The sequence below is a fragment of the Mauremys mutica genome, chromosome 11 (genome assembly GCF_020497125.1).
Source record: "Mauremys mutica isolate MM-2020 ecotype Southern chromosome 11, ASM2049712v1, whole genome shotgun sequence".
NCBI lineage: Eukaryota > Metazoa > Chordata > Testudines > Geoemydidae > Mauremys > Mauremys mutica.
The window spans coordinates 16,543,974-16,558,140 of NC_059082.1; the positions used below are offsets into that span (position 1 = coordinate 16,543,974).

At 42.0% G+C, this 14,167-nt stretch overlaps 1 protein-coding gene across 1 annotated transcript in view; it reads right to left on the reverse strand.

The window, feature by feature from the left end:
- The window catches only part of TMC3 (transmembrane channel like 3), a 32,646-nt gene extending 18,899 nt beyond the window's left edge, over window positions 1-13,747 (reverse strand). Inside the window, exons 1-7 of the mRNA XM_044978827.1 lie at window positions 13,483-13,747; window positions 11,980-12,123; window positions 9,453-9,528; window positions 4,850-4,931; window positions 2,494-2,600; window positions 1,640-1,738; window positions 1,396-1,538 (exon numbers count right to left, since the gene is read on the reverse strand). Of these exons, the coding sequence (XP_044834762.1) occupies window positions 1,396-1,538; window positions 1,640-1,738; window positions 2,494-2,600; window positions 4,850-4,931; window positions 9,453-9,528; window positions 11,980-12,123; window positions 13,483-13,640 (809 nt within the window). The 5' untranslated portion in view covers window positions 13,641-13,747. The remainder of the gene's footprint in view (window positions 1-1,395; window positions 1,539-1,639; window positions 1,739-2,493; window positions 2,601-4,849; window positions 4,932-9,452; window positions 9,529-11,979; window positions 12,124-13,482) is intronic.
- Between the last annotated feature and the right edge of the window lie 420 nt (window positions 13,748-14,167).

Consider the following 14,167-nt stretch of genomic DNA (forward strand, 5'->3'; position numbering starts at 1 on the left):
TGTAATAAATCAATTTCAGGTCTTTAAAGGAGTTAGGTGAGCATTACAAAAAAATTACCTCGAAAATATGAAAATAAATTATCTTGTTTTAATCAAAGATATCTGTGCTCTGTTTTTTTCAGAATATTAAATATGAGTTTGTGCTCTACAATACATTAAATGAGACCATGTTTCTCTCTAAGTATCTTAGAAAATAATTAAATAGGTAGAATTTTACTGTACAGCAAATAGTTGGTTCAATTATCTTCATTGAATCAGCGTCGCAGTCAGAAATTCAGTCACCTCCTCCTTTTCTCTGGACATTTGGCCCATCTGTGTATGTAGTAGCCATATGGGCCTACCAGCGTATGCCATTGCCATATGACTATATATTATTCCACAGATGTTTCACATAACACAATACAATGTGCATCTGGTGTGGCTTACCAGAGGCTAATAAAAACTGTTTCACCTCAGATAGGAAACAGTAGAAGGGTCGCAACAGATGGGCAAACAAAGAGTCAATGACCTAAGGCGGCATCCTTTGTAGGTAGAGAAAAGCAGACCTCATCCAGAACCTGAATGTGTAATCAGTGTGTGAACCAGTGTCCAAAACAATGACCACCCTGACCTAAAATAACAGGTCTAATGAAAAAGGAGTGATAGTTTTTGTGGCTGACACAGCTATTACAGCTCATATTAAAGATCCTCCTGGACTGCAACTTATCAGACAATTAGTTACCCTGAGAGGAAGGGAAACTGAATGGAGAGAGGATAAAGTGACCTTGCCCCATTAAGTACTGCACATTTCTCGATTTATGGTCAGCACTGGCAGGCTCTCTTGCCCTATGTTACTTCCAGTCCTTCTACCTAAATAGCAAAGGAAATAAATAGGCCCACATTTGAGTACAGTGCAGTGTACCAGTTCAAGCAATACAAAGAGTTTTATGTCAGCTTTCTTATATTTGTATTTAACTGCATAGGAATCGTAGTACGGCAAATGTACAAGTAGCAATTTAAGTTTCTTGTCATAATACTTGTTCTGGAAGAATGGAGGCCTGATAAAGTCCTCAGTGAAAATCAGGCCCTACATCTTCAGTGCACTATACAGACGCTCACAACACCCCTAGAGGCTGCTAAACATTACCCTCATTTTATAGACAGGGAAGCTGAAGGAGAGAGGGTAAGTGACAGCAAAAGAACAAACTACGATTAGAGCTCACGAGTTCCTGGATCCCGGTCCTGTCCTTAATCTACCAGCAAAGGTGCCTCTCTGATATTAGCAGGCTTGAATACGATACAGAAATTACAGAATTAAATCCAGGAGGAGCTCTTTGAGGGAAGGGGAAAGAATATATCACTCAGACGGCCTGACTATACATCTCTGGGCAAACACCAATAAAAGGGAAACATTACTTTTTTAAGAGGATGATGAAGCTATAAGCAAACACTGCCATTCCAACAAGGAAGTAAGCCAGGGGCAGCCGATACCCAGCTTTCCCAATCTTCCGATCTCGGCCATAGTAGCCATAGAACAAAACAGAGTACTGGAGATAACCCTGCAAAGACAACACACAGTCAACATCAGCACCCACACCTGACTAAATTAACACCTGAAGAATTCATGCAACAAAGCAATGAAGTGTGTTTTAAGCCTTGCCCCCAGTGACCAGATGGTGTCCAGGTCCTGTGCTGATGCAAACTGCTCCTTTGGGATGGTCTTGCTGATAGTGCTTCCAAATGGCGCTCCTGCCAGGAGCTGATAAGAAAGAAAAGGTCTTAAAAACTGTGTAAAGCAGACAGTGCTACCACATGGTCTGTTGAGCACAGCCCGAAACAAGCTGCAACAAACTGCCTACCTGAGGGGAAGTATCAGAAGTACTATTACTGTCATTCATTCTCCTAAAGTAGAAGCGTAGTGACAAATTCTGCATTCAGCTCCTGCTGAGGTCAATGGGTGTTGGCCATGTATATCTGATGGCAGAATTTAGCCCCTAAAGTCTAATTTTTAGGTAAGTTATTACTGTATAGACATAAGAGCTATTAAAGCACAGTATCATGTATGGGGAAGATAAATTTTTAGATCATTTATCATACTGATGTACATTAAAACCTGCTTCCTGCTATCTGAGATTGGTGTGCTAGACTTTTTCTCTTTAAGACATAAGGGCCAAAACTGAGAGATGCTGAGCACCGATTTCTCCAGATAAAGTGAAGAGAAGCTTCGGGTGCTCAACACATGCTCTGCACCTTGCAGGATTGGGTCCCTAATATCAGCAATCAGAAACATCTACATTACATTGGTATGTTGGTAAAATGTCATCTGAGACATTAATGGCAGGTTTCTCTCCTCCTCTGGCAGAAATAATGCTCAACAGAGGAAAGTATTTTAAATCATTTAAATTGTACACTCGAAAAAAATCATGCATGCCTTTGAGCAGAACATTTATTTAATTCAGGAAGGGAAATGCTACAGTCAATGTTTTTCCGTAGATATTGGAGATATGTCCTAACCTCTGGTAAGACCACAAATGCTCCTGTCATTATGGTAAGCACAATATTGATTCCAAATAGCCATCTCAAAAAGATGAAATAAGAGGCAACTCCGGATCCAAAATGACCTGAAACCACAGGAAATACTTATATCAGCTGTGAAGCCTGTCAGAAGCTGTATCACTTATTAAAGAATTATTTGATCATAAAAATAAAACAAAAAAAACCCTTTTCCTTCTCTGCAATGCACAGATCAAGACAGAGAAAATGCTATAACATCAATAATACAGAACTGTAATATAAACTGCTATTTATAGGTTTAAAAATCACAACAATATTTACAAGTGAAGTAGTTATGATCACAGGAATCTTTTTGGTTCAGGTTATACATAGCTTCTTATGTGCTGTTTAAGCAGAAACTTACATCAAAATGCATGTGTAGCTATTAGTAGTAGTTAATCTCACCTGTTTAGTTCGGCATCTAAGAACCAGGCTGGAAATTTAATAAGATCAGTCGTTTCTTTAATGTGATATTTCCAGTATCTCCTGATTTTGTCTGGACTGAAAATAGTAGTTCCAATTCTGATTTTCATAGTGCATCTTCATTGGCTACAGCAGAACTACTCATAATTCATAACACCATCAAGGAGTAGAGAATCAGGCCCTCTTTGTTTACAATTTTATTACCCAAAAATTCTGATTTCCATCACTGTCCACATGATCACAGTTGGTCCTAAGTATTGCAGTCTCCTAAGTATTTGTGCAAAGCAAGTCACATGGGGCCTCAGACTGACATCCACAATCTCCATTACACAAGTGGGAGTAGGGACCCCGGCACACAATTGGTTGGGTCAGCAATGTTGGTCATTAAGATGATGCAGAAGCGGATAAATGGGCAGTCTGGGTGCTTGTAATTTCAAGAAGGTCAGAAGGGTTTTAACAACGAGGTGTGTGGGGTGGAGGCAGATTGTATTAGGCCCTCACTGCATGTTGGGAAGGAATACTACACCATGTAGACAGGGAGAATGTTCGCCTGTCATCTGGGAGGAGCAGGAAGAGCCCACTGGTACGTACACTGCTGGCTCCCTTAGTTGATACAAACAAGGAGCAGTGTAAAAAGTCTGAATGGTCTGGTCTGAACATTCATTTTACAGCTAAATAAATACAGTAGTTGCCAATAAATTGTCAAAATTATGAAGCAGTTTTATCCACGTGAAAATATCTGCAATACAGAAAAATCCCTTCCACTTAGAACAAGATTAGAGCTAGATGTGAACATTGTCAGGAAAATATATTTTCCATTTTTGACCACCTTTAATATAGCTATTAAAGGCAGGGGCGGCTCTAGACATTTCGCCGCCCCAAGCACGGCGGCATGCCACGGGGGGCGCTCTCCTGGTCGCCGGTCCCGTGGCTTCGGTGGACCTCCCGCAGGCGTGCCTGTGGAGGGTCCGCTGGTCACGTGGCTCCACCGAAGCCGCGGGACCAGCGGACCCTCCACAGGCACGCCTGCGGGAGGTCCACCGGAGCTGCGGGACCAGCGGACCCTCCACAGGCACGCCGCCGAAGGCTGCCTGCCTGCCGCCCTCCCAGCGACCGGCAGAGCGCCCCCCACGGCTTGCCACCCCAAGCACGTGCTTGGCGTGCTGGGGCCCGGAGCTGCCCCTGATTAAAGGTGGGCAATCACAATACTTAGCTCTTAATGGTGCTTTTCATCCACAGATCTCAAAGCACTTTACACTGGAGGGAAAGTTTAGTTTTTAAATATAGACTCTATGTGAGGTCTTGGCTCCCGGCTCCATTCCCTTTGCTTCTAACAGGGCAAGTAGAGATTCTCTGCTTTAGGAGAATTTCCCTCTGTGACATCTGCTCCCAGCTTGCTGATGTAAGAGGCAGGTCAGGGATGGACAAGAGTCAAAAGGAAATATGGCCTGAACTGCCACTGTCTAAATTATATCAGGTTTCAGAGTATTATATCAGCGGCCAAATGGCCGGATAGATGGCTTTGATCCAACTTTCCCACTCCATGTCCTGTGCTGAGCACATCTTGGGCCAGACCCAATACAGACAGCTGGGCCTATGTCTGTATTGCAAAAATACTTCAGCAGTTTATAGCGCTACAGGGCCTTTTAAACTACAGCTGCCACACTGTAGTGACATTATACTAGTATCATTGACAAAGAAATGTGATATTTAACACACCAACAATAAAAATGTGTTGACTTTTTTATGACAACCACACTACTTTGATGAAACTTTGAATGTTTTTATAATATTATTATATATTTCACTAATTCAGTGAGTTCATACATAACCCTTAAGCCTAGTATTTTAGCTTGGTTTGCATTGCACAATCCCATTAAATCTCCATACTTACTTTCTATTTTCTTTATTCTCATTTCCCAAGGAATGAAGATTACCATAAAGTTATATGCAAGCCGAACAAACTTCTTCCAGAGCTAAGAAAAGGGCACAGAAATAAGAGATTTGTAACTTTTGCACATAAAGCAATAATTGTCAAAAAGGTGCCAAAGTATTTTGTCCATGTGTAGCATCTTTCATCTAGTATCAGAAAGCATGTTATAAAAAACAACTAAGACGTTTCACAGCACGCCTCCTGAGGTACGTAAGATGCATAAACTGAGTCAAGGCGTGGGGACAGACAGTTGTGAAACTTTCCAGAAGTCAGAAAGCCAGGTATAGAACCCAGGAATCCCAACGCCCAAGTGAACGCTCTAACCACTAAACCACACATGCATATATAAGAGAGAAGTTTTAAAGATCTCAAGAGAAAACATACAAAGAAGGGCATTTTCCTCCACTCTTTTTATATCTGGAACAACCAATGAGGGTACCCACACAAAAATACAATATATTTTATATTTAGACCCATTTGAAATATACCTAAAATATATTTGAATATATCAGCAATTATTTGTCTGAAGCTGTATATATTAACAGCAGCACAGAACCTTTAATGCTTTGCATAAGAGTTACATTCTTAGTTGAAAGGCATTCCTCATGTAACATACCTCTAAAGTCTATGTCCGCACTGAGGATAACCCCCGACCTCTGCTTTCAGCTAATGCAGTTAGTCCTTTAGCTCAAATGGTAGAGGTCTGGGCTTCAGTGCTCAAGATTCCAAGTTCACTGCTGGTAAGAATTGTTACACTTACATCTGCTGCTTGGGGCGGCAAAAAAGCTGGAGCTGGCCCTGACAAGAAAGATTTATTTTGCTTTGATGTAGGGGATCATGCCTTATTTTCCCCCTCTGCCTTCTTTGTGGAGACCCTCCTTTTGGGGAGATGCAAACATTGCTCTCTCTCTCAAGCTCAAGTTCCATCTACAGAACAACCTCAGGGATAAACTCAAGGACAGTTGCACAGAAGTGACTGAGGGCACCCTATGACCCTTAGACAAGAAATAAGAAAGATAAGAATAAACTAAACCTGTGACAAGGAAAATGAATATTTAAGCGAAGTAAAGAGTGCATCAGAGAGAGAATGCAAGAGTAGATGAATTTATGAGCGCAAAGAATTTTAAACAGAATCAGAAATTGTTACCAGATCAGGGGCGGCTCTACGTTTTTGGCCGCCCCAAGCAGTCATGCCCGGGAGGCGCCCCGGAGCCGCGGGAGCAGCGGACCTCCCGCGGACATGACTGCGGAGGGTCCGCTGGTCGCGCGGCTCGGCTGGACCTCCCGCAGCTGCGGACGGTTCGCAGGTCCGGCGGCTCCACTGGAGCTGCCGCAGGTCCACTGGAGCCGCGGGACGAGCGCCCCCTCCGCAGTCATGCCTGCGGCAGGTCCGGTCGTCCCGGGGCTCCGGTGGACCTCCCGCAGGCATGACTGCGGCAGGTCCGCTGGCCCAGCCTGCCGCCCCCCCGGAAAGGGCAGCCCCACGCGCGTGCTTGCTGCGCTGGGGTCTAGAGCCGGCCCTGTACCAGATTAAGCCAGCATTTATCACAGTGTTTATGTATTTTATTAAGGAATCCTACTGAATAAGAAACCAGATTTCTTATTGAATTAATACATAACACCTAATTTCAAATGTATAAGAGCAAGTAACTCTGAGTCAAGTCCTAATTCTTCTTAGAGACAGTGATCATTAATACTGAACTGCAGCATAATCACGTGGTCCCAACTCTATGCTTGAGGATTTACTTTGAGTGCTTTGGACACATTTTCAAAGGGACCTCAACTTAGCCTCTAATTTGTGTGTGCCTAATTATTTTCATAGACAGACAGATTTTTCACACACAATGGCATTTGCATGTGCAAATGAGAATGCACAAGTGACTGTGTGCACAACTGAGGACAAATTTTGAAAGTCCTTGAAATAAAAATATTACCTTAAATATGCACTCAGATTATTTCATGCCAGTAACCTCTACTCACAAAACATTATAGTAACTTTTCTTATTTAATTCATGAATAGAAACTTTACTAACTATTGTAAATTGACTATATGCAAGTACAGTATTTTATCAGGTAATTCAAGATAATTTCATAGACATTTTCTTATGCTATCTGCTTCTGTTTCATCAAAAGTAGAGAAATATTGTATATTCTGTTCATTACTGAATTTCAGGATGGCAACAACATTTATGTACATTAGCCATTTTTAAACACAAATTTACAGTAGATTTAGTTATTTTGAATATATATATATATTAGCAAATGGCAATATCAACATATTACAAATGTCTAATCTGCTAAAGCCAAAGCAGAAGCAGATTTACATTTTAATTAATAAATGCATCAATCTACATGGTCAAAGTTAATTAATTTTTATGATGCCATTAAGGTGTTATTGCAAGAATTAACAGATGCTATGAACTGCACCAAAGTCGCTACTTTATTTGGAAGGCAGCATTCATAAGGCTGGAAAAGGGATCAAGCAACTTGTACAGGTTGCACTGCAGGTATATAAATTATATTTATCTGGATGTCAATCTGAAAAAGCTTCGAGTAGCATTGATAAAAAAATAACTTCTAGTCCTGCATACTGATCACCTGAATAAAAAGGAATAATAATTTTCATCTTCATAGTCAAGACTCTGGATAATTTTTATATGAATAAACATTGATCTATTAGTTTTAATCATAATGAACAATACTTTAGAAGTGATTGAATCTAATTGCTAGAAAATAATACTACATACCATTTGCCAGCTTTTTTTTTTTAAAATATGGCTACGCTGATGGGTGCAAAACCTATGGAAGGGTTAGTAAACCCTTACAAGTTGCTAATTAAGTATCCTACTCTCAGGATATTCAACCAGTGAATGCTTATTCTGGTGGTGTAATGCTCCTATTGTGTATTTCATGATTTGCCAAATGGGTCATCAGTCAATATTCTTCTGGAAAAAACTGTCTAAACCTGTCTCCCTAGTTTAAAGAACAATTCATCTCTCTCACTTCTGCTGTTGAATTTAACCCTTTACCAAAAAAAAAGGACTTTCTAGTTTCCCTAATTCATAGCCAGCAAGCTAATGCTATCATGCCAAACACAATAATTACTGGTAACGAACTTCTGAAATATATAGATGTATTCAGAACAGAGACAAATGAAAACACACAACATGGATAATTAAATGAGATACCCACAGATTTTGAGGGCATTGTGAAGTATAAAGTGAAAGCCAAAATTTTGTTACAATATAGCAAGTATTAACTAAAAACAAGTCCAACCTGTGCAATTTAGCAGGTGTTTGTGTGCTCAAAGTCCTTAGGTGCTCAAATCTTTCAAACCGGGTGAAATCTTGGCCCCAGTGAAGTCAATGGCAAAACTTCATTCATAATACCTAATGTATGTGTGTGCATGGGCTCGCCCCCACAGACAGACCAATAAAACACAACTTTCCACTATCCAGGAAGGTTGTATTTTTTATCAACTGTTTCTGATGGCATAAGAACAAAGCTAAAATACTGTTGTTTATGTGTCAATAGAACAGATAAATATTTAGCCTTACATTTTTTAGTTTTGTTATCCTGCATTTTATATTCCGTTACACCCCCCCCCACACACACACAGTACAGTACAAGCACATCATTAAGTTTGTAAATGCAAGCCCTCAAAAGTTAGGAAATATCAGAATTGAGGTTGCCTGTGCAGCCTTAATTCAGTCCCCTTCTGTGTATGCATTATGATACAGTCTTTAATTACATGATCACATTAGGGTTGCCTGGCACCTGTCTGGTTTTCAGCCGGACAGTCCAGGTTTCTGCTTGTGTCCCCAGATGCCATCTGACAAGCCCTGATGTCTGTTTTTTTTAATCTGTGGAAAAGGTGGCAACCCTAAGTGGAAGGAAGGAGGCAATGCAGCAGCAGCAGCTGCCGCCAGCTCCAGAGCCAGCCTGCAGCCCACAGGGGGCAGGCAAGGTGGCCTCGGCCGTGCTGGTGAAGACCCTGTGAGTGATAGGGGTGGGACCTTGGAGGAAGAGGCGGAGCAGGGGTGGGGCCTGGGGAAAGAGGCAGGGCAAAGGCTGGGCCTCGGGAGTCTGGTTACCAGCCATTAGAAAGGTGGCAACCCTAGATCACATACTATTTTCCCACAGGATCTCTACCATAAGTGTTCATAACATTACCTAGAAAACAAAAAGGCAGAAACACTTCTCATACTAAATGACTGTACTTGGGCCCCTACTTCAGCAAAACCACTCTTTATAGAATACACATTGTTTGGCTCCTGTTCCCATCACCAACCTTCTGGCAGACACGCATTATTTGCTAGTGTATTTGAAAAGAAAAAATACTCATGTTACCGGAAAGAGGCCCATCCCTCATACATCAAATTAGTTTGCAAAAATGTAATTACTAAATTCTTAATAGAAAAAAGAAGCTTATAACTGGATTTTTCTTCCACACAATTCTTGAACTGGGGAGCAGTGTTTCACAGAAAATAGGTACTTCTGTAAATGAGAATTCCAGATAATTGTTATAGGAAAGAGCTGTAGTTTTAATGAAAAGCAGACGTACCTCTGCACCAGCTGCTTGGTAACCTCTTGTTCTAGTGAGCCTGCCTTCATATTTCAACACAATCTCCTTAGCTTGTCTGCAGAGGAAGACAAAATCTTTATTTCATGTAACCAAAAATCTTACTACACTCTGAACTTGGGCCATACCACACATAAATGAAAGTTGCCAAGTAATGGGAAATATTGTCCCAACAGACTACCTGCCCAATCCTGAAGTCCCTACTCAGGCAAAACGTCATTTATTTAAAATAAGAGTATTGCTAAAAATTTAAAATTAATGGGAGTTTTGTCTGAGAAAGAACCACAGGATCAGATCCCAACAGTTTGCAAAACGAATGTAAGATTTTCACTTTAGGGAGAGCTTCAGTAACATTTTTTTCTGTGGCCTGCTCCCTGGTTTCTAGAATTTTTCTGTAATAATGTAACCTAAATTGTCTCAAAGTAAAAACAACATAATACCTCATTTAGTTCAGTTTATGTGGATACCAACACTTCTTTTGAAAGTATAGTCTAAAGCATGGGGTTGATCAATATAGCAATTGATTAATATTAAACTACTGGTTCCATTTTAATCAGACGTATTGGACAAGATATGCATACAGGCCTAATCCTACTCCAGACCACACCTGGAGTATTGTGTCCAGTTTTGGTTTCCCCACTACAGAAGGGATGTGGACAAATTGGAGAGAGTCCAGCAGTAGGCAGTGAAAATGATTAGGGGCAGGGCCAGCTCCAGTGCTTTTGCTGCCCCAAGCAGCAAAAAAAAAAAAAAAAAAAAAAAAAAGCCATGATCGGCGGCAGCTCTACTGCCGCTGCTTCATTGTTCAGCGGCAATTCGGTGGCAGGGACTGAGGGACCTGCCACCAAATTGCCGCCGAAGAGCCAGACGTGACGCCCCTTTCTGTTGGCCGCCCCAGCACCTGCTTGCTGCGCTGGTGCTTGGAGCCGGGCCTGATTAGGGGGCTGAGGCACATGACTTAAGAGGAGAGGCTGAGGGAACTTGGCTTATTTAGTCTGCAGAAGAGAAGGAAGGGGGATTTGATAGCCGCCTTCAACTACCTGAAGTGGGATTCCAAAGAGGATGGAGCTCGGCTGTTCTCAGTGGTAGCAGATGACAGAACAAGGAGCAATGGTCTCAAGTTGCAGTGGGGGAGGTTTAGGATATTAGGAAACACTATTTCACTAGGAGGGTGGTGAAGCACTGGAATGGGTTACCTAGGGAGGTGGTGGAATCTCCATCCTTAGAGGTTTTTAAGGCCCAGCTTGACAAAGCCCTGGCTGGGATGATTTAATTGGTGTTGGTCCTGCTTTGAGCAGGGGATTGGACTAGATGACCTCCTGAGGTCTCTTCCAATCCTAATATTCTATGATTCTATACTTACACTAAAGTTATGGGAATTTTTTACTTTTGTGGGAGCTGAATAGGGGCCATAGGCAGTCAGACAGGACAGGAACAGGGCATTTGCACATCCATGAAGGCAGCTTGTGTTTAGCTGCAAATTGTGGGTTCCCACTCCAGGGATATGAGAAAAGTCTCCCTTTGCTTCCCAAGACAAGGCAAAGGTGGCCTGAGCAATGAACCTTTCTTGTTAGTAAAGTGCCATTCCAGCACACAGTGAGGTGACAAGGGAGAGATTTCATAGAAAGGAAAAAAAAAAGTAAAATCGAATGCACAGTGAAAAGACTGATGCAGTTTAGATAAGATATTGGAGAAAGTTATGAACTTTTTGACTGTGTTTCAAATTTGGAACCATTAATGCTTATTGGCTTTAGACTCTATGGTCATGATGATACTACATTGCATGCTGTCAACAGTCTACATGTACCTCATTAATCTGCAAACATGGGTACTAGTCTTTGGTATTTGAAACATAATTTAAAAGCCAAATTCTGTCTCCTTATCCAATAAAGCCTCATTACTTTCAAACACAGCCTTCCTGAATAGTGCGAAGTTGTGCTGTTTTTGACAGTTTCACAGAGCACAAGGACAGAATTTAGCTGATCACGTATTGCTGAGTATCTGACAGAATGTACAATACATATGGTGACATCACAGTGGTCTTTCCTGAGCATTCTAATGCAGAATCATTTAATAGTTTTAACATTCCAAATGGCTCAGGAAAAGCTCTGATCACCACTAACCAACAATACAAAGATTCTGAATTTGGAGCCCAAAACAAGGCTGAAGTGTAAAGAATGAAGAGCTGTGTGATACCTACAGCACCCCTTAGATGCTGGGCAAAGAGAAAGACAAAGCTATTCTGGCCTGATCCCAAGTTCAATGAACACGTACAAAAATGCGCTTTAATCAACTTTTAGAAGCTTTTTATTTTTCAAAATCCTATGATTCCCAACCTTGTACTACTCTATGATGGAGTAGTAGGAAGATAGCTGCTGCATGGTTTTCTAGCAATTGTAAACCATTCCTATGCTCACACCTAATTTAGGTTAACACATTTGTGAGACTTGGAAAAGCAGTAATAAATGGGGGGGGGGGTGTTGAAAGTGTCCATGAAAACTCTTATTACCTGAGTGCCCTCAGCTTCTGTCTCATGGGCCATGGTCTGCAACGGATGTTTGCCATGATCTCTTTTTGAAATTGTATATTCTGGAAGATCTGCTCTGGGTCGTTGCTGTCCGCATTTAAATCACCATTATCATCACCTGAGTTACTGAAGAGACCCACACCCATGGGGGACAAACATAAAACAAGTTATTCCCATTCAGAACTATAGCAAAGAATAGACACACATGCAGTCTGGTCTATAACAACAGCATAACAGGAGCCCAGCAAACTGGAGGGAGGATTGGGCCGATTTCTCTGCTGTAGGTGGAGTCACTGCTTTCCTTGGCTACTCCTAGACTATCACTGCCAGAGATGACATTTATCTCTGTAGCTCAGAAAAATACTTCTGAAGAGCAATTTTTTTTGCCTTTGGAATGCACCAGCTTGCACTCTGTGTCAGGCATTTTGGGGTACCCCTGTATCCCTCAGCAGGAATTCAAACCCTCCAGCTCCCCACATTTCAAATCATACAGCTCAAACACCATGCTCTCCCGTCCATACACTCAGTATATTTTTCAGGAACTAAGTGCTATGTAAACATTTCCAGCAAGTGCACTTAATACAAATGTATTTGCCATATGCAGCACTACCTTCTACTTTGATTGTGATTAGGATACAGTGTTTCTTTGTTAAAACGGGGACGACAAATGCCTAGAATGCCCTAGCCCTTCAATCCTCCACACTGCGAGAACTGGGGATTAACTGTGGGACCCCGTTACAGGGGCATTAAGAGTAGCGCATCCCTGAAAATGAGACATGTACCCAGATACTGGTTTCCACAATTCTCTTTTTCTGATGTTGTTAGTGCATTTGTTGAGCTAAGAGGTGCTTAATTTGTGCTAGGGCTTGCCAGGACTGAGCGCGGGCACCTCTAGGCTTGACAGTTCATAGCCCTGGCACCTCTGGGCTTGCTGCATCCGTTATGAATGTAAAAAAATTACTTGAGCCCCGACACGCCTTTCATTACAAATTAAGCAGTGGAGCTAAGGATCTCAGCCCCCGTCTGTAACGCATACTGTGTACGGTAAGTGAAGAACAAGCAGTGCTCATGCTTACAGGGGAGCGCGTCTAAAAGCTCCAGCAATTAAGATTTTCCTTTAGAAACAATATAAACAGAATTGCAACGCTACATGAAACAAAGCCACAATTTAATATCAGCTTCCCACATTTGCTGGGAATGCCACCCACTAAAACTTCCCTGCAGCTTTGCTGAAAAATGGGACACCTTTGGAATTACTCAGATAAATCCTCTCTGGAGATGATTTTGGTCCTGTAAGGAACATTAAAAAAAAAAAAGGATTTAAGGAAAAATATAGCAGAAGGTTTCCTCTCTCTCTTCATGTTCTTATTCATCATTTGGATAGATTGTAACAGAAAATGTAGAGGGGTGATGCCTCTTTTCACCCAGATCAATAATAGTTTTATCTAATTTGCATTAGAAGTGGAACAGAAGCAAATCTCTCACCTGTGGGGTGGCTCCTTGTACGCATACATGCTGGCATGCTGCCTCACACTTTTGTGCCTTTTGCAGGACTTTGTAGTTTTCACTGCAGCAGACCCACTTACTGTTGTCATTCTGGCAATACCTGAAGCTGTGTTAGACCCAGCTGCAGCAGATGGCATTCTGGAAGGCTAGAAGGAAGACTTAGGATCTCAGGTGAAGCACCTTAAACAGCAAACACTATCTGGAACTAGAGAGCACAGAATGACTCCCGAGCCCTGCTGAAGCAGAACACTACTCGCCTGCAGCTGGTGCTCCTAAGAGTGGGAAAGACCTGAAACCTGGCAACACATAGATAGTCTTAAAGTGGCAGTACACAAGATGCTCAGTCTGGTATCCTTGGGGCATTCTACCTAGCTTCCCACAGTGTGTCTGGGCATCCTGCAGTCCAAAATCCAGAGCACAGATGCCATTGCCAAGTATGATAGTGACTAATCTCTAGGGTATGTCTGCACTGCAATAAGCCCAGGGTTCAAATTCAGGCTCAAGACTAACCACTTCCACCCCATCTGTTTACACACAAATTGTGCTAACCCTCAGCTCAGACCCCAGGGTCTCAGGAGCACCCCCGCCCCAGCGGTGGAGGGTCCGAGCTTGAGTCAAGCCGGGACCCAGGGTTCAAGCCCTGTTGCTTTGCAGTGCAGATGCA